The sequence below is a fragment of the Daktulosphaira vitifoliae genome, unplaced genomic scaffold (assembly GCF_025091365.1).
Source record: "Daktulosphaira vitifoliae isolate Bord-2020 unplaced genomic scaffold, ASM2509136v1 Scaffold_4, whole genome shotgun sequence".
NCBI classification, from domain to species: Eukaryota; Metazoa; Arthropoda; class Insecta; order Hemiptera; family Phylloxeridae; genus Daktulosphaira; species Daktulosphaira vitifoliae.
In genome coordinates, this window is record NW_026099575.1 from 31525380 (window position 1) to 31550613 (window position 25234).

The 25234-nt window shown below is 26.5% G+C and overlaps 3 protein-coding genes across 3 annotated transcripts; 1 reads left to right on the forward strand and 2 right to left on the reverse strand.

Moving 5' to 3' along the window:
• The first annotated feature begins 493 nt into the window (after window positions 1-493).
• LOC126906397 (protein henna) lies at window positions 494-5418 on the forward strand. The gene is made up of 8 exons (XM_050686999.1): window positions 494-630; window positions 1648-1767; window positions 2148-2328; window positions 2586-2748; window positions 2925-3121; window positions 3237-3499; window positions 4950-5179; window positions 5252-5418. Exons 1-8 carry the CDS (start codon window positions 595-597, stop codon window positions 5409-5411), a joined length of 1350 nt encoding a protein of 449 aa, XP_050542956.1. The 5' UTR covers window positions 494-594; the 3' UTR covers window positions 5412-5418.
• Window positions 5419-5884: 466 nt separating this feature from the next.
• LOC126906404 (histidine-rich glycoprotein-like) lies at window positions 5885-8851 on the reverse strand. The gene is made up of 3 exons (XM_050687008.1): window positions 8652-8851; window positions 7714-7781; window positions 5885-7138 (listed from the first exon to the last, which is right to left on the reverse strand). Exons 1-3 carry the CDS (start codon window positions 8652-8654, stop codon window positions 6136-6138), a joined length of 1074 nt encoding a protein of 357 aa, XP_050542965.1. The 5' UTR covers window positions 8655-8851; the 3' UTR covers window positions 5885-6135.
• A 3847-nt stretch (window positions 8852-12698) lies between these two features.
• On the reverse strand, window positions 12699-15868 carry LOC126906412 (uncharacterized). The gene is made up of 3 exons (XM_050687019.1): window positions 15730-15868; window positions 15553-15602; window positions 12699-13179 (listed from the first exon to the last, which is right to left on the reverse strand). Exons 1-3 carry the CDS (start codon window positions 15763-15765, stop codon window positions 12816-12818), a joined length of 450 nt encoding a protein of 149 aa, XP_050542976.1. The 5' UTR covers window positions 15766-15868; the 3' UTR covers window positions 12699-12815.
• Window positions 15869-25234: the final 9366 nt, after the last annotated feature.

Sequence of the window (25234 nt, forward strand, 5' to 3'; positions counted from 1 at the left end):
TATAATATAGGCATAAATATTTGAAAAAAAGTGATACAGAAAACATCAGGAAGAATGGTAATTTTTAAAAAAAACAAAACATTTTCTGTTTAAATACAGTGCCCGTTTACATATAAAAGACAAGTCATTAGGACAAATTTATTTTTAATTTATAGTTTGTAACACAAGCTTTTATTTTAAACACATGTTTAAAGGATGCAGTATAATGGTAAAATTGTCAGCTTCGCATCAAAGCTAAAATTTTGATTCGCAATAGAAATATGATGAAATATTATAATTTGTTGAGTTTATATGTTTACCCAGAACATTAAACATAAACAATTACAACGTAATATAATTTACAAGAAAATTATACTTAAGATGAAGTATAAATAACATTCTTCTTATTGCAAACTAAAATATTTCATATAATTTTTAAATCAATTGACATCAGGTAGGTAAATCCAATGCAGAAAATACTACGTACGCAGTTTCAAAAGTGGGGTCCAAATATTCTTGAAACAGGTTTTGGTAGTGATATTTTAGCTTAAATAATGTTTCACTTCAATACAACGTGTTTATTCATTAGTCTTTATTTAAGCATACCGGAGAAAAATGAACGGGACTACCCAAGTAAATGGAAATTCAATGGTAAGTCAGTTTTAAAATTCAAACTTAAGTGATTTGATTTTTGTACAATAAGTAATGCTTACGTTAATTCTATAGTAATATTTGCAAATGATCAACAATAGTCGATTTATACTTATTAGCCAATATTTCTAAATTAAAAAAATTTTTAATTTGGGTTCAAAATACATTAAAAAAAATGTTTAAAAATTAACGCATAACTAAGTTTATAAAAATATACGTGTTTTATTTAAGTTGAAAACATGTTTTAATTAGTTGTATTAGGAGAAATGAAAAATGTTATTTTACATCAGCCAAATTTGAATGTTTTATAAGGCAAAATAGACGAAATCAAATCTATCTTGCAACATTACAATTAAAAAACGAAAAATACAAAGTTCAATAACAGCATACTTATTAATTAGTCTTATTTAACTGCCAATAATCAATACCGATACAAATAAATGTGAGATTCGCATGAAACATTTTTGCAAAATCCACTATGCCATCATTTTTTGCTATTATTGTTAACGTTATGAAAGTACAGTTTAACTAAACTTATTTACTTATTCGTTAAAATAAATATGAATAGTAAATTGGACTTAAAAGTTTTCAGTCACTCAAGTGTTACACTGTAATGTAACAGTTCTGAGAAATAGTATTATAATATTTAGTATGAAAATTCTAAAATAATAATATGATTCTATTTATTTTTAAGTACATGAATACTACTTGAAGACATTGAAATTGCAGTTACATTGAATTCTGTGGCTTTTTTCTAAGAGCCGCCGTTTTAAAATCGGGTTTTTTGATATGTACACATTATGTTTTCTTTCATGAACTTTATAATAAAAATTCTATTTTATTGAGAAAATTTGTTTTTTTTTATCTAAAAATATTTATTTACATTAGGATTTTTATTAGCATTTATTTTCTTATCTTAATATTCGATAATCAATAAACGCGTATTTGAAAAATGACTACGGTTTTATTTATACTATTATTATTATTTTTTAATAATGATTAATCATTGTGTTTTAGCGACCAATTCTGCATAGCGGGTCTTTCCCGACAAATAAAGGAAAAAAATCTTTAACACTAATTTTTTCACCAGAGATAGAAGGTGTTGGAACATTAGCCGAAGCCTTAAGGCTATTCAAGGTAAATTCCAGTATTTAACTTTTTCTTTAATACTCGTAATTATATATTGTTAATTAAAATATTATTATAATTAAATATGTTATTATGTAAGACCTGGTGATCATTTGATTAATTTGACATTACAATAAAACAAAAGAAAAGTTAAATGTTTGGTAAATAAAAAACGTGCACTTAACTTATCAAGTGAACTGTACGTCGTATTAAAATTGTTTGTGTATATAAAATAAAATAAATTATATTCTTGTAAGTTTTTACGTTATTAATTATTTTATGATTTAATATTCGATAAAAGAACATTTGACAATTTTACTACTTACGAGTACTTGAGTCACTACAGAAATATACAATTTATATATATTTGTCACGTGTTAAATATTTAGGAGTTCAATGTAAACCTATTGCATATTGAGTCTCGGTCGTCAGTGAGGATTCCTAATGGATATGAGTTTTTTGTAGAATGTGCACCCGGAGGCGACGTTGACGGAGTTGTTGAGATGTTAAAAAAAACCATGGCTTATTGTTCAGTGGTTTCCAGTACTGGTGATACCGGAAAGTCCGATGGTAACGTATACAAATTAATTTTCCGCTCATTAAATTGAATGTAGCAGTAACGTAGTCAGGATGATGTCGATGAGAACCAAATCCAACCTCCCCCTAAACCGATTACTTAAAATTGTACTTTTAGATGGATTCTGAGTAAAAAAGAATTAATTAAAACAAAGTTTAAATATCAAAAAGATATAATGTTTCTTCAGCCTTTTCCTCATCAACGAAAAAAAATATAATACTGAAATGAATGTTTGTGATATTTATTTTAGATTATATCCCATGGTTTCCTCAAAGAATTAGAGATCTTGATAAATACGCCAATCAAATACTTTCATACGGATCAGAACTGAATGCCGACCATCCAGGTTTTACAGATCCGGTGTATAGGGCTCGGAGGAAGTACTTTGCAGATATTGCATTCAATTACAAGCAGTAAGTGACGAATTTTCCTTTGAATAAAATAGAATAAAAATACACGTTAAATAAGAATATGAAATTAAAAAAATTAAAAGTTAAAATACTGAAGCAGAAATCTTTTTGAAATCAAATTCGTTTTATTTCAAAATCTAACATTGATTAAAGTATATCATGAGTGTTCTTGTTCTTAGTGGGCAGCCCTTACCACGCATCGATTACACTAAAGAAGAGACAGAAACTTGGAGTATTGTTTTCAAAGAGCTTGTCAGTTTATATCCAACTCATGCTTGTAATGAATATAATCACATATTTCCTTTATTGGTTGAAAATTGTGGATATAGAGAGGATAATATTCCACAACTTGAAGATATCTCTAATTTTTTAAAAGGTAAAATTTTAAATAATTTTTACTTGATTACAAAAACCGGATGAAATAAAATATGTTAATTATTTTAATCAAGTTAGGTAAAGGTGCGTAAATATTGTTTAATCTTTTTTTATAGATAGTACAGGTTTTACCTTAAGACCTGTGGCTGGGTTGCTTTCATCTAGAGACTTTTTAGCTGGATTGGCATTTAGGGTATTCCATTCTACGCAGTACATTAGGCATCATAGCCGACCTTTGTATACTCCTGAACCAGATGTATGTCATGAACTATTAGGACACGTTCCTTTATTTGCTGATCCGGAATTCGCTCAATTCTCTCAAGAAATTGGATTGGCGTCTCTGGGAGCACCCGACGAATACGTAAAAAAACTAGCAACGGTAAATACTTTGTAACAATTATTTAATTACGAAAGTATTAAATTAAAATAGTCATCAAGGTCATCAAAGTCAAAAATAGTAGGGCAAAATATTGAAAATTTTAAAATGTATACCCACCTCTAAAGAAATGCATTACTCTTTTTTTTTGGCTCTTGATTTATTATAATTATCTTTCAATAATTGAAAAAAATTGATAAGAGGATAAATTTCCAATTAAAATAGATTATTTATAGCTGGTTAACTTTATGGTAATTTAAGAAAATATTGGGTTGAATTTTTATAAATTTTATAGAGATTAGTATTCCTTTTTTCTTAATTTCAGTATATACAAATAGTTTGCATATGTAGACATAACATTTTTAAACAAATAACAACTGATCAAATGGATATGTTTATACTGCATTGCTATAGGTTGGGCTAGTAATAAATTAGTAGGATTCGTATAATTTGCCTAATAAATTTATGATAACTATCATGACAAAATTCTATTGAATACAAATTATTATTCAAGTTATAACTTTTCAGCTGCTATATTTTTCAGATTTAATAAATTAAAAAGATTTATGTACACTCCATTAATGTTTTAATTACTTATAATAGTTTATTTACATGGTTTAACATCAACTAACCACTCATCCCTATTGAAGGTCAGTAGTTGCAAGTAGTCACTTGTTAAAATGTAGTTGTAATTACATTAAATATCTAAAAAAAAACTGAAAATTACTCGTATGTTATGTCATATGAATAGTTAAAAGATGGTAATTTACATTGTACCATTTATGGTATACTATTACTTGTATAACACAATTTAATTTTTGAGATTTTAATTTTGTTTTAAATAAATAAAATTAATTGTAAGACTATTGACAATTTAATGTGTTATTATTAAAATTTTATTTAAATTCTCATCAGTTGTTATATAAGGAAAAAATTTATTTTGTAATTTATTCTTATATTTTTATGTATGTAATAAACATATTAAAGATTTTGTTATAAAGACTAAATAATTTCAAAACACCAACAAGTATCGTAGAAAACTAATTTATTCAAAAGTATATATGTGTAGCTATTATTATTCAATATAAATAAGGAAATTGTTAATCAATATTTGAGTCTACGTTCATTTTATTAGAGATTAATGTCTGTTCAATAATTGTAATAATTCAATTTAATATCTATTTAGAGGGACGGTGTGGGTGAGTTTATAAGTTTTAAGATATCTGGTGCGTCACTAGTTAGATACTCAGTCACAAAAAACGCTGTTTGCTAATGATTAGTCTAATAATTGGAGTAACAAACTATCTTAGCAGTGACGGATTTAAAATCCGTTGTGTTTATAAAAAAATAGATGAAACTTATCAATAATTAAAATTCATATCTAAAGTAATCAATTATGACTCTTATTGAGACATACAAGTAAAAAGTAATGTAAAGTTTTGTTTTATTTAAGTGTTATTGGTTCACCGTCGAGTTTGGTTTGTGCCGTCAAAACGGTCAGCTCAAAGCTTACGGCGCTGGTTTGTTGTCTTCATTCGGAGAGCTTCAATACTGTTTATCTGATAAACCGCAACTAAAGCCTTTCGATCCAGAGGTTACAGGTTGTCAAGAGTATCCGATTACTGAATATCAGCCTTTGTACTTTGTGGCTGAAAGTTTTGAAAGCGTCAAATACAAAATGATGTAAGTTTTAATAAACGCTTGTTTTGAGTAAATTATACTTAAGTCAATACTCATAAGAATGTTTTTTACCAGCCAATTTTCCAAGACAATACCCAAGAAATTTGGGGTTCGTTACAGTCCATACACCCAAAGTGTACAGATTTTGGATTCGAAACTCCAAATACAAGAATTAGTGAAAAATATCAACACTGAATTGCAAATATTGTGTTACACGTTGAATAAAATTGTTTAAGTTATTATATTCTTATGTAGGTTATTATTATTTGATAATTTTCCTTCAGTTTTTCGGCGGAAACGTTATTTTTTCACAGCAATGACAGTATATTGCGTAACTGACCCATGCATTGTAATGCACCTAATTGGCTCCAATTTCCACCTATTATAACATTACACAACCTAAAACCACCCTTGACTAATTTCGTTTAATGAAACCGAACTAGGGTATCGCGCAATAATTGTCGACAAAAACAAATCTTTCACGCTACAAAATCTATAGTTGATTGTAATGCATATAATATTATATATTGGAGTACACTTATACACTCACTTATAAATATAATATTTTAGATATACTCTCTTTCTTACTTTTTTTTTATTTCATGAGTAATTAAAAAATATATCAAGATGTACTGCGTATTATTTTAAAGTTTATCCATGTTTAGTACAATACACGTAAAAACTTCACAAGTGATTTATGTCAAATAAAAAATACTTCATGTATTTTCTAGTATTATATTGATTTCATAAAATGGTAACAAATTAGATTAATTAGAGTTAAAAAATAAATATATTAGTACATGTGCACTAATATATATGTGCGTAAAAACGCAAAACAAAATAATACAATTTATGCACAATAAAATATTAACATAATTTTAGAATTCTAAAAATAAAATGATATGGTTATAATATCTTGGCAAACGTAGACGAATACATAACTTAGTATTTGAAGTGGTTTATCTCTCCAATTCTACTTGACCGGTACCACTACCATAGTCAGCAATTTCGACTTTGGTATCTTGGAATTCATCCAATGGAATATCTTTTATCTTTAATGGTTCGGGTTGGGAGGCAGATTTATAAAACTTGCTGAGACCTTCGGATTGTAAATTTGCGGCCTGATCGCCGTCGTTTCTTTTTACTAAATATCCGCCATGGCTACCATGACCACCACCATGACCTTCTACTCCATGATGATGAGAATGTGCGTGATGACCAGAGTGCTTGTGACCGTGAGAAGCTTGAGCGTGATGAGCATGTTGATGCTGTGATTTTCCATGGTGTTCATGTCCATGTCCAAAGTTTCCATGATGACCATGTGAATGATCTGCTTGTCCATGATGTTTATGGGTGTGGTCAGCATGGCCTCCATGTGCATGTGCATGCTTAGCGTGTGCAAGATGTTTGTGAGTGTGTCCAGCGGATCCATGATGCTTGTGCGCGTGATGAGCTTGTCCGGTATGCTTATGGCCGTGTTCAGCATGTCCAACGTGGTTATGATTATGCTCAGCTTGGCCGTGATGACCATGAGAGTGTTCTGCTTTTCCGTGATGACTATGTGAATGTTCACCAACACCATGGTGTTTATGAGAATGTGCTGCAGAACCCACGTGCTTGTGTCCATGTTCGGCTTTTCCATAGTGAGAATGTTTGTGTTCTGCAGTTCCATGGTGTTTATGATCATGACCAGCATGACCGGTGTGTTTATGATCGTGGTGTGCTTGTCCAGCATGTTTGTGGTCGTGTTCAGCGTGTCCAATATGTTTGTGAATATGTTCCACTTTTCCCTCGTGCACGTGACGATGGATCACTTCTCCTTTGTGAATATGCTCACCTCCGTGGCCTCCTCCTCCACTACCTCCACCACCATGTCCTCCATAACTACCGTGGGAGCTGTGACCTCCTGCATGGTGATAAGATGCCAAATCACCACCTCCGCCTGTTGGGAAGTCTCCATAGCTATGTTGGAAAAGTTTAAAATATTATTTTAATCATATATTTGCAACAAAAAATTAGTTTTTAAACCAGAGTTAAACTTGGAGATTAAGAAATAGGTATTATTAAGTGTTGAAAAACGTATAATATGACCCATTTACCACAAAAGTAATAAATATTATAATTAATGAAATCAATTCATTAGGTATTGTATGACTTTATTGTTTTATCACATCATAATTAAAAAGTCCTGTTTTTAAATTTGTCGTGGTAAAATTCTAATTAAGCTTTCATACTATTTATTGATTTATTATAAGTTTGAGTATTAAATGTATAATTTAATCTAAAAATTCTTAAATATTTATGAATAATACGGTAGAATAGTGTGTAACTGGACACAGAGACAAATCATATCGATTTTCGAAAAATTTTTGTCAATGAGTCAATCAGTTTGGCACAACATTTATTAAAACATTAAGCAAAGTACTATGTAGTTCTGATAAATTTTGTGACTGTAATAACCGTTTAACAAAAACATCAAGTCGATTCACCCCGTGACTTGTTACACCCCATTATACCATAATGAATAATTGATTCACCTTTCTTCTCCAAAGGATTTGCTGAAACACAGTAAAGCTACAACTGCTACGGTAAACGCCCGGGCAAGCTGAAAAATTGTATTTCAAAATACCATGACTACTTAATAAAAAAAATATATACAGAGTATTTAGTAAGTTAGGAAACAGTTAAATTGTTACAAACAATGAGTACAATAGAAATTCGTTTCCTTATTTACTGAACACCCTGTATATCAAATTACATTATGTTTAGATACATAATACTACTAGAACAAACAATTTCATTTACTGTAGTTCTAAATATTATTTTTCCAATTGTATTATAATTAATGGAGTAAATTATCAAAATATATACCTCCTGATTTATGACCAATGTACGTATGTAATAATAAAACAAATTTATCTAGTAACTGTTTTAAGGTATGCTGAAGGAGGTTTAGAGACTTTTTTTTAGTGGACGTCATTTTAATTTTAAATGCTGTCTATCTAAAATAATGGTATGGTAGAAATATAAATGCGCCACTGAATTCGTTTACTATTGAATCGAAGTTTAAATCAACTGTCTCTTTGCAGAGTTGCAGTTATCTTATTTTTGTATCTTGCAATACTTTCAATAAGAAATTTTAACTGGTACCACCATTGTTATACTGTGGATTAAAAGTGTATTAACTGATCATAACCGCAAAAAAGATTTTTTTAGTATAATTTGGCAATTATAAGACAGAAATGTAGGAAGGAAGTATAAAAATACGATTGACTAGCGTTCATGTCTCTGTACGAATGTTCACAATAGCGTTATTTCTATAAAAAGTTATTCTACCACTGTTAAACGTAGAAAACTTTAAATATGAAGTGGACTAATAAATATAAAAAAATATGATAGTGTAAGATAATCGTTTATCCTTAATAAGCTTTTGGTTGAGATATAAATCATGAAATTTTGTACTTTATGGTCTTACCATATCCTATGAGTGAACGGTCTTTATTGCAGTTAAATAAATACCATTAAAAGAACTAAAAACAACTGAAAATAATACTATCACGATACGATAAACTTTAATATAATATTGAGTTATGAAAAAAACGCACAAAAATAAATGAATTGAATAAATACCGCGAATAGCGAACGACACGTGCAATAACAGACACGGTATTCGGTAGCGCGTGCTGTTATATATAAGTGGTTTGTTACGGTTCGTTAAAAGGTCTAGGGGGGATGAAAAAAATCCTATACTTACATCATACTATTTTAAGTAGTAGCGGTAACTGTTAAGATTTAGACACATTTAGTGTTATCTATCATTGTTATTTTATAATTGAGGATTTTATTAGTATTTGTTTGTAATGTATGAATTCTATAGCTCAAAAAGAATTTCATCAACTTCAAAATTACGTTATGCCGAAATGACAGGTTTCTATTATGAATTGTCAATTTATGTGTAATGTATGATACATATTATATAGCTGTATATTTTTTTACAGCGTTTTAAACTATATAAATGATACATCATGTTAAAATCTGTTCTAACAAATTATTATATTCCTATGTTGGAATTATTTTAGTGTTAAAAATTTTGTAGAAAAAGTAAACACTTCCCGACGACGTATTTAGTTATCCATTTTAGAGTATATAGGGTTAAATAGCTTGCTCTTTTTTTATTCTAGTTCGGAATGAAATGTTTTTCTGCGCTCTAGATGAGAGATATTATAGCATTTTTTGGATTAATAAATATTGATAACCTAAAAGTCAATATATTCATATCAGTGATATAGTGAATAATTAGAAATATATTTTCAAATTAATAATAATTATCAATTATTGTTATTGACTCAATCGGTCCCATCAAATTGGCGTATGGTACTGTTAATTTTCTAACGAGACAATTAGTATCATCCGACACAGATTATCATGATTTTATTCTCTATTTAGTTTTACTTAAGAACTGTTTCCGTAAAAAATTTGTAAATTATCTTGTAGTTATTTTTTACGTTAAATAATTTGTAAATAAATTTATATGAAATGTAATTATGTACAAATAAATCGGATATTTTTCTTGCACACTCGCTGCTTATGTCCGTTTAATTTCGTCATATTTCATACGCGACCTCCAAAGACAATAATTTTTCCAAAATCTAGAAAAACAATACGTTTAATCAAAGCGCCAATATTACTCAGCCGTTTTTGGTCACGGCATTAAAAAGTATGCGTATAATAAACATTGTCAATTTCATGCTGGATTGGTGTTTATACACAGACATTTCTCAAGGTTTTATAATTAATATTTGTACAATAATAACATACCCAATATTAATCAATAAGTGATACTGTTCTAGATTAGTGTTGTAAAGAGTATTCTTGTAACGCATTTTTATTTAATTTCCATTGCTTAAGACATTTATTAAAAACTGTTTAAGTCAAAAGCACTCTAATGACTAATTTTTTGTAAAAACAATTTTTGTGTTTATTATTAAAACTATGTTGGTAAGTTTAATGACCATTACTTATATTTATCACTAACCGTTTATAGAAAGTTTAAAATTTTGCAAAATTGAATTTTTGTTAATCTAATAAAAATTAGTTGTTTTTTCTTATATGTATTTATGTAGAGTTGTTAGAAAAAAACATGTTTAAAAAGTTTATAATATTGCATAATACCAATATAAATTTTTGTGTTTTAACACATTCAAAAACAACAATCCTGATTAATGACCTAAGTCGTATAACATTTTATCTACAGTTTTATAATAATAGTTGAATCTGTTTTTTATAGTTGAAAATGTATTATTTTTAAAATATATTTCCTAAGTAATATTGATCTTATGTAAAACGGTGAATCCATAGCATTAGACCATAACCGCAATATTGAATTATGTGTCCACCTATTTGTTAAATTAACATTTGGGTTTACGAGCTAGTTACTAACAGCAGTAGGTTTTATGATTCATTTATAAATTTATCGATTAAATGAAATCAACAACTTAGAACTTCATTAACCTCTAACTTAAGATGCAAATGAATTATTATATAATTAACAATACTAACTCTCTGCATGAAACATTTTAATATTATTAATGCCATGAATAAATTAAAAATAAACCACTGTGCTTATCAATTATTCTTCTCTAATTTAGCCCCGATTTTTAAATCGTACTTAAATTAAGTATCTAACTATAAGTGCAATGTTTCTTTTATATATGTATAAAATTATCACAATTTGTTGTGGGTCATAAGATTAAATAATCGTTGTACTCATTGGCTATAGTTTCATTCAAAGACAGATTGCAACTGAAATATAGTCTAGGAAAACATACTATCAGTTTACCGATTTTATATTTTCCGTAATGCAATAAATCTTAAAAAAATTATGCATTATTGAGCAGTTGGGTACCGGCTATCAGATGATAGTAATATATATCTAATAACATTTTATTTTTTAGTTAGTATAAAAAATAACTACCACAAAAATATTTATTTTCCTGACAAACTTATATTTCAATGAATAATTAATATTATTTTTTAGAATTTAAACAAATTCATTTCACTCTAGAATCAAAATAAATAATGTTGAAAGAAATTGGCAGATTTGCTTAAAATTTAAATGCTAAGAAAAAATCGTGATTTAAAAAGAAATATATATATTTAATTGCCATTAAATTATATAATTTACTTTTAGTTAAATAATTACATTGAAAAGTTTGATCAAGTTAATTTCATTTACTTTTCCATTTTATTTATTTTTGAATTTTTATTTAGATTTCCTATAAAGTGATTATATTAATTTATTATGTACTTAATTAAAAATCTAAGCCGGATGAAAAAAATTGAATTTACAAAATTATTTTACTTGTTGAATTAGGCACTTGTGGTCTACGATTGCAGAAAACGTGTTGTTTATTATTTTGCGAAGATTGTTTGACAAGACGTATTCCTTGACAGTATTTAACATTTCGCAATAATAATAAATACACTGAAGGTGTTACAGCATCAAATTGACCATTTTTTTCTTAAAATAGTTCACTATCGGACAGGGTTTAACATTAAAATTGTATCGCGGTGTGGATATGTAACAACGGCCAATGATCTCAACAGCAGTTACGTTCAGCAGACCATACCCCATCAAGATAGACAATTGCATAATTATCGGAACACGATTGACGCCTCTCGGGTGAAAGTAAAGGTAATTTGCTTCTCCGTTTTTCATTTGGATTTTCCGATATCTATGTCAAGGTTGGCTAATACACGAACACACATACTTTACAGAACGCTTATGAAAATCGCACGTGGTATGACACATGTCTGCAAAACGGTTCAATTATGACATGTGGAAGAGCTATTTTCTTACAAGTGTAAAATTAATTATTTATTTATGGTTTTTATTTTCATTTTTACATTTGAAACTATTAATATGCTATTATATTTACTACAATAGCAGTATAAACTATAATAGAGGGAGTAATAGCGGCGGACGGCAACACCTAAGTCAAAATTGACGATACAGAACTTCAGTATGTAAATATGCATCCTACGTACTGCAAAAGACTAAACTAAAATTAAATTTGATTTCATTTACATAGGTTAAAAATTGCCTCTTTGGAAAAGGTAGATATTTGTAGAAAACACATATAGTGAACCGATGTTAATGATTTTATCATGAATAGAGACTGGTTTTGCTTGGTTCGGGCTTTTGACTCTAGTCAGTGTCATCGCTTCAATTTGTAAGTCCTCTATGGGTATTTATTTTCGTTGTCAGAAACTATGTTTTGGACGAAACCATGACCTTTTTTCTTTTATTTTGTGTAAGGTATATTGCTGGGTTCTTTAGATATGCCTAGAAGGTATAAGAATGACCAAGGCGTACAAATGTAAATTTTCAATGAATTTTTATTAAAAAAATATTTCATTTTGCCTTATGATTAACTTTGTATTTAATTTTTATTTCAACATCAATACGCAATGGACATTGAAAAAGAAAATTATTTAACGGTTTGAACGTTATCAAATTAACAATATAATAAGTAACATACAATTTTGTTTCTATATTAAAAATATACATTTATTTGGTATGATTTCAAATATAATAATCAAATTTACAAAATTCCCAAGTAATGCTTAATTTTATTTGTCAACCATAATAAATACGAGTAATAATTTTTGATCTACTGGGATAATTATTCATTTGTCCATATGACGAAACCGGTACAAATGGTAATTGTCTAGACGGATAAATTGCTACGTCGTTAGTAGGGTCGTGTCTTTTATATTTTAGTAATTTGTTGTTGGTGACATATGTAATGGGATTGGTGGCGGTTGGAATGCTTTGTTTTTGATATTCCTGCGAAGATTTGAGATATTTTTGAATCATCAACTTATCCGGACACGGCTTTGCTTGAACTTTTGCGTTTTTATGAGGACCTTTTTCCGTGTATATCACGTGATGATGGTGATGATGAACAGTCTTTACGCGACTCGGAACATAAATTATTACTCTGGAAATCATCGAAACTACATATTTAAATTATTCATTAGTTTTTCAATTCGATACTTACTTATTGTGTGATAGCATATTGTCAAATTTAAACGAAAGTAATAATTATACCTACTATAATTTTTTAATTTTAAATTATTTTTTAAATAATTTAGATGATTAATAAAAGAAATAATGGCTCTCTATAAAAGTTTAAACGTAAAGTATATTTCGATTTAATTTCAATATTTATTTTTACTATACCACGTGTTTCATTAACTATGTCTTCAAAAATATAAAACTTTGACTCTTTTAGATTCAACTAGATATGTTTTGTGATCTTCTGGCATAAAATCGGTCCAATTAGAGCGGAGTTGATGTATATAGTGATACAAAAAAAATCAACAGAATACAACCAATAACTTTCAGTTACGCATTAAAACTCAAAATATAAATCATATTGTAATTAGGACTAAGTTAGTCACCCTTATATATAAGGTAATCAAGTGATTTTATTTTTGAAACTCTTCAAAAAGATGAAAAATTCTTAAATAAATAAAAACGATAAGTATTTTTATATTGTTTCAGTAGTTAAATCATTTGAAATTGATCATTTTTACTATTTAAATTGTTTTTTAATCTTATTGTTATTATTGTTACAAAAACTGATGAAATATTCATTAGGCCACTTTTGGCCGTTTTCAACGATTTAGTATTTATTCATATCATCATGCTTTTTAAATTAAACGCATTGTTTTTAAATATTTTTCTTAATTTTAATTTCTATATTAAATTTATTTTATAATTAGGCAACTCGACTGTTTTTCAAACGTTTATTAATAATTATCAAACCACCAAAACTACTCTCACATAATAAAAATGTTCCTAGTTTTAACCAGTCAATTACTCGCTCTAGATACTAAAATTTAAAATACATAACTGCTACTGTTTCCAATTTTAACCAAATATGTCCACTTAATACAAAACCATATTATTATGTTGATTATGTAGAAAAATCTTATATAATCTTTATTATTAAAGTAAATAATTTCCGTTGCGTATCATTGACTATGTATAATAACAAATCTACCACAATGACAGTATTTGTATGATACTATTTATCTATATCCGTCACACAAGATTAAATAATTATTCATTGTACTGATTTTATTTTTTAATTTCTTAACAATTTTTGGGTTAAAAAATTACTTATTGACATTCCTATCATTAATTTGTACACTAGACATTTTATTACAGTCATTCTATTGGCCATTTTTGAATAGAACATTTTAGCCCCTTATATTATTAGATAAGAGTCTTTGGTCAAAGATTTAATGAATGGACATCAATAAGGATCTTTACATACTATTGATCCGTATTTAACCTTTTTGGTTGAATACGATGATATTTATTTTAAAATTTTCCAACATACTGTTCATTTACTTAATTTGTGTACTAAATTTATGATTTATTATATCAAATGCTTTTTTAATATCAGTATAGATTGAATCAATGTGAAAACATTTAGATAAATTGTCAATTAAATATTAATAATATAAAATTCATTTAATTTCAATTAACTTTTTTTGTCTAAAACCAAGTCCAAAAACTGTCCTTAAGTTAAACTATGATTAAACGTAGTAGTAATAAATTCATTCAAAGGAAGCTACGGATATTAGCGAAAGAGGTTCAAGGATTTGTTCACTAAAAAAAATAAAAAAATCGTTGACATTAATGTTTTATTTTTAGGACTGAGATCACCCATAGACAGTATTAAGATACTATGCAACGTATAAATCTTGTTAGCTATTTTGAAATGGGACTTCAAAGAGTCTTGATAACCCTAAGAAAAATAAAATATTTTTATTGAGTTTTTCCTTTAATTTATTATTTATTCTTCTTAAAATTGTGAAATACACTTCAAAAATAATTATGACACCCCTGTAAAACTATCCAATTCATCAACAAAATCATATCGAAACAACAATATTAATTAAGTTTTTTCTTTTGTATCATCAGAGCCGTATTTAATATTCACGACAAGGGGAACAGGAACTGCCTATATCGTCCACCTAAATACGCCACTACTTTTAGTGGAGGGAGACAACTATTGATATTTTATACTCGAGTTTTTCAATTTTTATCGTTAGTATTACATTATACATACTTGAAAATACAAATAAAAAAGTTATATAATTCAAAATATAAAGATTTTTTTTAATCTGCATATGATTTATAACTAATGGATAGCTAAAAACATATTCAGGAAATTTTACAGAATATTATAAATTTGAATAAAAAAAAAATAATAAGAAAATTTTCTGACTTTTTTATGTGATTAAATTATTTAAAAATTAAAATAATTAGTTATATTGTAATATTATTTAATACTTACTTTTTTTCTTCTTCGCAGTCCGTTGAGTATATTAGATTTACTGTTATTAACTATAAAATAAAAAACATTATTTTTAATATTTATAAATAAACGTAAATAAGTTGAAAAGAAACTTTCTGCGCACGTTAAAAATTCTTTAAGTACAAGTTTTTTTTTTTAATTTGTTTACAAACTTACAAAAGTTAATAAAATTTTATGTCCTCTCCATTCCATTTTTTGTTTGTGTTATACAACTAAAAATTAATATAATTCACTCGGACATTTAACTGTTAACGGTCAGCTATTATTTAACTGATTAAAAACTATTTTAGTTTGTGTTTAGCCATCGTTCATCTAGACCATAGGGTGTCACGGACCAGTAATCATAGAAATCTCTCATCGCCACCCCCACTATTGTTTTAAGATACTCCACTATTTCTATTCCCACGTAGATGCTTTTTTGTTATTATTTCTCTAGTCACACTTAATTAAGTACGGAATTTGCATCGATATTTCTTTATACGTCACGTACAATAGTGTTCGGTTACACATATCACTTACATATATATAAAGATATATATGCATAATACACGGTTTTCATACTCATTTATACACTTGTATTGTTCTACGTTTCACCAAAGTTATTAATGCACACTTTCTTTTAATTTGATTACTTTTTATTTTTACCCCACTTAATAATTTAGGTATTAAAACTATATTTGACTTTCTAACTGGACAAAACTTATGAAAAACGATTGTCTTTGTTAAAAATAAAATAAAAATTAAGCTTATATTGCTCAAATTGAGCGAAGAAAAAATGATGGGAACATTTTTCAATTACCAGAGATAATGATATTTAACTAATTTATATTTTATTAATAGAATTTTTTTCTAATGAACATAGCTATGGGTGATTTTAAGGATATGTCCCTCAATATAACGTTAAGTACTGTTGGAGTGTGTGACTATCTCGTCTATAATGTGCATCAAGGATCATAAAATGATCTCGTTTCATAAATTAACTAAATAAAATCTTCATTACCGTTTGTTATATTGTTTCAGTTACTATTTGAAATTAAAATACATTGGGTTAATAAATATGAACGATAATTTTTCGACTGTAATAACAAATAAGTGTAATCGTTATTCATAAAGATAAATCTATTTCTGAAGAAAATTCAACTATAAAAGGAAAAGTAATGATAAAGTTGAGGAAGATGGATCGTCTACTAACGAAAATAATAAGAACAACAATTGTTTTATTCAACGCGAATCTCGAAAAGAATAATTTTTTTTATTGGTGTAGATGATACAAATGATATTTAGTTGTAATAAGAATGAAGTTAATGCCAAAAAGAGATAACATTGTCAGTATTCATAATTATTAAATAAACTTCATTTTTATTACAACTACTACCACTTAAAACCAGTAAAACGTTTTTTTTTTTGTCAATTTAAACTTCATATGACTGTTATTATATTCATAAATAGAATAGTAAAAATAATTTTAGCCAATATAAAGTTGAAAATCAAATATTATGAATAGATACAAATGAAACTCCAAATTTAGTCATATCATTAATAAGACTTCAATAGTTTTTTATATTCCTTTAATGATTGGAAAGTATAATTATCAACATGTTACAATAAATCTTTAATTATTTTAAAATAAATATCAATAAAATTTAACGATTTATTAAAAACTACTTTTGTATTCTTCATAATAAAAATTCTTTAATGTATAATCTTGTTGTAATACAATTTGTTATATATTAAATTTAGTGACATTTATTTAAAACATTGATTTTTCTACTACAAAATAATTAAAAATGAAAACATCTGCATAAAAAGTTCATTATTTTATTCTAACTTTTTAAAATATATATTAAATAAAAGTTTAAATAATCTAATTATACTATTGAAAATATATTCCTAACAACATGTCTTTTGCATAAAATTATCGAACAACTTCATAAGATTTAAATCGTAGAAATGCCTCATTTTTGTATCATAAAATATTATATGATGTATAAAATGTATTATAATTAATACATTATATTTTTTAATAAGTAGGGCCTATATATGTGCATTTTAAGAGACCTTATACTTCCTTCTAGTTTAAACATAACCCCACTTTACAAAAAATTGTCAATAATCTATCATCATGACATATACTTATTAATGTTCTTGCTAAACAATAATAATTCATAAAAAAAGTTTAAGTAATGATTTTTACACGCATTTATGTTTATTAAGTTGCATCATGTGAATTTCAGGGAGTTTACATTAGCTCTGTTACACTATGATATGTTTGATAAGTAATACACGGATTAATTCGATTAAATTATTCTCAAATATTATTTAAAGGTTTAAACATATGAGTTTCTAAAGTTTTATATTTTAAAACTATAACACATTTTAAGAAATGACATTTGTTTTTCACTTTTTAACTTTTTGTTATAATAAATTGTTTTAGATCTATAATAACTTTTGAAGTTAAAATAAATCATTCTATAAAAATAAAGAAAATAATTTTTATTATTGTAAAATAACTTTAATTATCAGAAATTAATTATTTACAAAATCTTATCAGATAAGATCATAATAAGACAACTCATTTCATTTTTTATCAAGTCATACAAAAAATAATTTTCCTTTAAGTGGTAACAAAATTTACAATACTCAAATTATATAATACTAGCATTTTACTGGTTGCAGTTTTCAAAAAGTTCATATTAACTAAATAACTTTTAATAGCTATATTTAATAAGATTTATTAAGCAATTGTAAAGATAAACTAGAAAATAAGAATGAATTGGACATCAATAAATTACATTGTAAAATTAGTGTAGATGTGATTAAGGAAAACATAAGTTCAAACCTAAAAACACTTAACTAACGGTTGACATAAAATATTTGATACATATCTTATGGCAGACATTTTTTAACTCAAAATTTCAATATTTAAACAATACAACTAATAATATAAATAAGTAACAATTGTATGGGCAATTATCAAAAATATGAATTGTTCAATAAATTTAGATTTAGACTATTTACAATGAAATAAGGGTATACTTAAGTGTCGTTTTAAAATTTTAATAATGTTAAAATATTATATTTTTATAAATTTTTTTACTATCATTAAAATGATAATAATAGTTATCTTTTATTACTTATAGAATTCAGTTAATTGTATTTAAATAATTTTGGCGATTTATTCGAACCTGTTTTGTACATTTAAATTGTCTATAGAATATGGAAAAAAGTTTATTACTCAATAGTTAATTTACATAATAAAACGAAAAAGAGAAAACAATACAGAAAAAGTATCAATAAATCATTTATCTAACGAAATCTGGAAATGATTTGACAGCTTTTGCTAACATTATATCAATTTGAACATATTAATGTTTTACATGAGTGCAAGTTATTATATTGAAAATTTAACAAAAAATGTATTTTCATATTATTTTATACTACTTAATTTAATAATGATTTCTAGTATTTTATTTTAATACAAAACCACAACTTCCAATGTAAAGATAGTCCATCTGTTTTATAACCTAATGAAATCTTTCCACTTGTTCATCATTTACTTCATCCAAATTATTTGGGAATTTATCTAAATGGAAAGATATATAAAAGAGTTCAATGCTCATATTACAACTCAAGAAATGACAGTTTTTTAATGTACAATTACCAATAGTAATTAATTTTCATTGTTCCTTAAAAATTTGTTAATTATATCCTTAAATAAAAATCAGGAATATTTTTTAATATTTGTGATCCAAATTTTTTCAGAAAATTGTATCCATGATTATTATTTTATAATATTTTTGTAACTTTTATTATCTAACACTTTCTTTTTTATTAGTTAAACATTTGAAAAAATAACAAAGATAAATAAAATTTAATTAAACCACTGTGTTCAGCGTAAAAATATACCTTAATTTGTGAAACATAAATTATTTTTATTTAAGTATTACAATGATCGAGAAGTAATTATAACAGAAGAACATTAGTTCTTACGAAATATTGTGACTTACTCATTTTTTTTTCTATCGACAGCAGTTATGGTACTTTCTAATTATTCATTAAAACACAATATAACAATTTTAAAATCTTTATAACATTGTTTATTTTATGATTATAAATTTAAACTTGGAGTTAAACCAAATTATAGTGAAAGTTCAGCTTAATTTTTTAAAAAAATACTGGGTCAAATTGTCATAGTAGCCTCAAATTACTTTTCTACTTTTTTATAACAAAAATAAAACAAATTTTAAATTTCAAGACAAAAAATTTTTTTAATATTTTTTATGAATTTTTAAGTGATAATAATTATCACTTAATTAGTAATTATATCAAAAACTAAATATGTTGAAATAAATCTGAAACTAGAATTAGAATAAGCAGCAAAATTCCTTATAGATAGAATTTATCTAATATTTTAAACTATAGAAATTTATTTATTTTTATTCTGTGTTTTAGAGAAAAATTTAATTTGAAATTTTGATTCAATTTTGAAACATTAAGTCATTGAAAATAGACATACATAAAACCCATAAAAATATTTATTTTTGTCTTTAAAGTCAGGCGTCGTACCTAAAGCATTGAAACATAGCTTTGTTGTGCATATTTGGAAATTTGAAGATAAATCTCTGTAATGAACCATAGGTCTATTTCAAAATGAAATGTATTATCAAAAATATTTGTAAGTATGCTAGTCATGGTTTTCAACCAGCTAAACCTCCAGTGACTAATACATTAATATTTTACTCATTTTTTAAGGTATAACCAAGTTGGCACCATTTTCACAGATTTACCAAAGGCGTTGCATAAAGTCGATCACTAATTATGAATAGCCAAATTACACAAACTTGGATCTAGTAAGTTATAAATCGACAACTTATGTCCGTATGTATTTAGCGTTGATAATGGTAACATTGTTCCCGAAATTCATATCCGTGATTTTTAGTAATTTTTTTGTGGCTTTTTCAGTTAAATATTTTTAATATTTTTTTACTTTTAAATTAACATTTTAAATAATTAGTCACGAGTGATAAATTTTTATTTTATCGGATTAAGAAATCCTATTCTTTTGAGGCTTTCTTCCTATCTAGAAGATAAAGTTCAAAAATTGAACATATAAGGCTGGTTTTCTAACAATATTAAAGTAATGTTACATGTTCTACAGGGTAGTCATTTATCTTCCTTACTTTTCCTTATATTTATAAATGATTTATCATATTATTTTCAATCATACAAATTCCTTTAATCTTATAGTAATTTATATAAAATATATTTATATATTGAATGTTTTCAATATGTGTTTTAACACCTTAATAGATTTTGATTTAATTTTTTTTTTAATTTTATCAAATAAAAGTACTGTCACGGAATGGCTTCATATCGTAATATTCGCAGCTAATTTATAATTTTAAATAGTTGGAAAGAATTTGTTAAGCGATAAACGTTCCGAAGTCCGGCCCAACGATTTTATCCAAAATGGTAAAATCGTTGAACCAGCCTTATTTAGGGTGGTTATAAGTAAGGGAAATAAAGTTTTTTATGTTTTAATTGTTGTATTCCCCTTCCTAACAGCTCAAATATACAGTTTATTTAATTTTTAAAATTAATTTTGGAATCAGTAATGTTGATTTTTGTACCACTTGAATCGTTGTTATTTCAATACGCAAATATGTAATGAGAATTCTCGGCATTAGTAGAGATTACATTAATAATAAGTACTACAAAATGCTTAAATGATTTTTATCTCACTTAATTTTTCAGTACATAAAAATTCATAAAAAATAAGTCAATTAAGCGTGTGCCCAGTAATGACTTCTGAAATCTCTCGTTCTTCGATTTAAGTGTATTAATGCGCTTTTACATTCTCTCGACTTGACAAAATGACAAAAAAAAGTACCATTGGCTTTCGCTTCCTTTCGCTTCACTTTGATCATTTCTATTTTATGTGATCGCATTAACGTAAGGTAAATTACGAGAACTAACGTGCACCTATATCATTATTAGCAAGTTAGAGCGGTAAAAATAGATATTAGCGCACACGACAATTAACATAATAGATTCGATATTTTAAAAATTTTCCTTTCTTTGTTTTGGTGTTGTTCAGATGAATACGCATTGGTTACGATACTTATTGACGGCAGCGGGTTCAGTTAATACACTACTGTTTTTGAAACTTAAGCTGTTGTCTAATTCCATCCGTCATTGATATGTAGTTTCAGGTGTTTGATATGGTTGAAAACCCTTACTTTACTGGGGACATTCCCCTTAGATATTTTACACAGCCGGAACATCTTATAGTGTGAAAAATATGTTCACCGTATTGAACACGAATTTCGCAATGATTTTACATAAAAAGCGTTAGACTACGCAGAATGCCTTCAAGCTTAAAATTCACTAGTCAGTGCATCCGAGATGATCGCGAATAATAATTGTGTTATTTTTTTGATATACCAAGTAATTCTTTTCGGATTAATTAGTTGTAATACTCTGTTCTAATTAATTGTGCTATACTTTCTTACGGATGCAGTTTAGTGCAATATTATGATCGTTTATCTGTAATCAAATTCATCAAAGTAATATGCTACATATTTTTTTGCAAAACGGCAGTCTATATTAACGGTTAATTAACATAGAAACTCCAAATGTTGAAAGTGCCTCGATTCAAAATAATACATCAGATACGATTTGTATAATTATTTTTCATATAGTTCGTCCGTATGACAAGCATTCGTTTCGCTTAATAAACGTTATTAGAGCGGATTGGCCATAAAAAAGAAGATAGAACGTGTAGATACAGCGTGTGCTTCGAGCCTCGGGCTATGAGCTTCTAACATGGTAGCTTATGATTTATAGCGAATAACTGGCTCGCTTCGATTCGCTAGACGATTATTCAAAACACCGTAGGTATTGTAACAAGTTTTTAGCATTTTTTTCTTGTTGAGATCATCTAGAGTCTTTTCCGTTCATTGTATATTTGTGCGACCTCAATGAAAAACCTTATTAGTTATTAATAACTTTTAATTATCTTCATCTATCAAGCCGTATCCATTACCGCTCTTGTTTACAAATAGTCAAATTAAAACAAAGTCAAGTTAACAATCGCTTGTAATTAAGTGGCAAGCATAAGAAAGTACAATAGTTTCTTTTCGTTTGCCCGGAGGACGTACAATTTCTGATTATTTTCTTGATTTCTTCGAGATTTGGTATAATTTTTAAATGCAAACCATGACTTTGTATTTTAACAAACAAATAACATGTTGGATTCTCACATGTTATATCCTGAAAAAAAGTACATCCAGAATTGTTATGATCTTTATCGTTTATTTTATGGATTTTTACACCATTTAGGAAATTCACTGACGTTCTCAGCTGGAGTCGCTTTTAATTTGCACAACTATGTATTACAACCACTTAAGTATAATCTAGGTTAATAAAATGATATTACACTATTACTTTTCTTTTTGACACTACTAAAATGTCATATTATTGTTTTTAAGAACATATTCATCATTAATCGCGAGAAAAATTCTCACAATTATATGAGAGTAGTCCTCCTATTGTTTACCTAGATAATAAAAGTAAATTTATTTCTTTGAAAAAATATTTGTACATAAATGAATGCAACTGCAAATTAAGGAAAGAGACACACCAACGTTTTATTATTTTTTTAATATAAAAAAAATTCTAATTCGCTTAATATACTATTAGCTTTTGTAAGAAAATTATTTATTTTACGAAAAAAAATGCATTTTCTACAAGTAATTTTTTAAACAATTTTTTAAAACATAATTCAATTCAATCTTAATAGAAATATATATCATTTTTTAATTAACATTTAGAGTTCTAAATAAATTGGATTGAAATTGTTCATATACATTTTGTGTCTATGATTAGAAAATAATTTTGGACATTTTAATGTACACTATCATATTTAGAAGATACTATTGAAAAATACTATTAAGTGCAGTGAATGTTTTTATTTAATTCTTTACTGTGATTATTTTATTATTAAGTTTAATATTATTTTAAAATTTTGTTATTTAATATTTTTATTACAATTACCTTGTGCAATTACTCGGTGTATCGTATGTATGTATATATAAAGTTATATAAATATTTTCATTTAGAACAAATAATAATTGTTGAATGTCGCAATAAAATGGACAGTTTCCAATATAATAATTTTCTTTGACGCCTATTGAAGCTTATAAGCTTTTAGTATTAATTAAATATTAAATCAGTCTTTCCACGTGGGTGATTAATTAATTTACTTTTTTAAAAGAAATCACTTTTGAAATGATCAAATATGTTAATTTGAAATTACTTGAAATTCGCGAATTTCTTATAATTTCCTGTTCTTTTAAAATTACTAAATACTACTGTTCATTTAATATGTCGGTTTAAATTATAATCACTGTTTTGCAAAAACAGTCGTCTAAAAAATATTTTATATGTATCGCTTATAATATTAGATATATTTCAGAACATTTTACTGGTTTGACGAGTGGTGTTTCAGAATTTATGTTGACAAAAATCAAACTTGTTGTTTCTTTAATCAGATTTATTATGTGTCAATGTTTTTTTATAAATATATCTCGTTCCCTATTTCTCAAGTTTTCTCTAAAAATTTCTAGTGTGAAATGAACAACTTCAGAGTATCTTTCTGATTGAAGATTCTGTTTTGATATACAAATGTGTCGGCAAATTAGCGAAATAACTGGAATAGAGTGAATACGTAATACTCGTTTCTATACAGTCTTCTTATCGTTTAACGTGAAATTAAACTAAATGTTTGTAAGATAATGTATTTTATATTAAACTTAATTAAAATATTATATTATCGTCACTTCAATTTCACTCTCTTAGCATAATGTTTTCAAAATGATAAAACTAATGTTATTTTTTCAATTATAATTTCTATGAAAATTTAATTCTATTTTGATTAACCCGTATGTTTTACACTATACTACAAAAATTATGCCTTAATTATATAATGAATGATTCGCTAATTAATTAATAATAATCAGTCATATTATCTTGTGTATTTTCTCTAACTAGTTCTTTTTAAAACGGTACGTTACATACATTTCTAGAGGCATATTTATAGTCTTTATGATATACCAGTTTTTTTTTTGTAAAAATAGTTTTATTTAACTTTACTAAAAATACTTAAAACTAGTCTTGAATCTAATTTTCATCAAATTCAACTGTCCGTTAGAAAGTGATGTTTGTCATCACGTAAACACGGCGTTAAGTGATAAAAAAGGAATTTTAATGATACATTATGACATAGTGTGTATTTAATGACAAAAGCGGAGTAAAACAAAAAATATATACTGGAAAGCAAAGTTCAAAATATCGATACTCTTATTTTATCCAAATGTTTAGAAGTCTTACTTGACTTTTAGTCCATTTGGTTTCCCTAAGTAATTTAATACGTAGATAAATAACTAAAAATATCAATAAAAATAACTACAATTAATAGCAAACAATGATTTGATTACTTAATCAAATTGTTTTAATCATAGAAATACAAACTTTGAAACTACTCAGAGAAATGCTACGGAGACTTTAACGAGAAAAATTTCTTTAAAAATAACTCAAATCAACACTACCGGAATTCAAAGAAAGTACTTATCCTATAAAAAGAAATTTTAATGTATGAAGT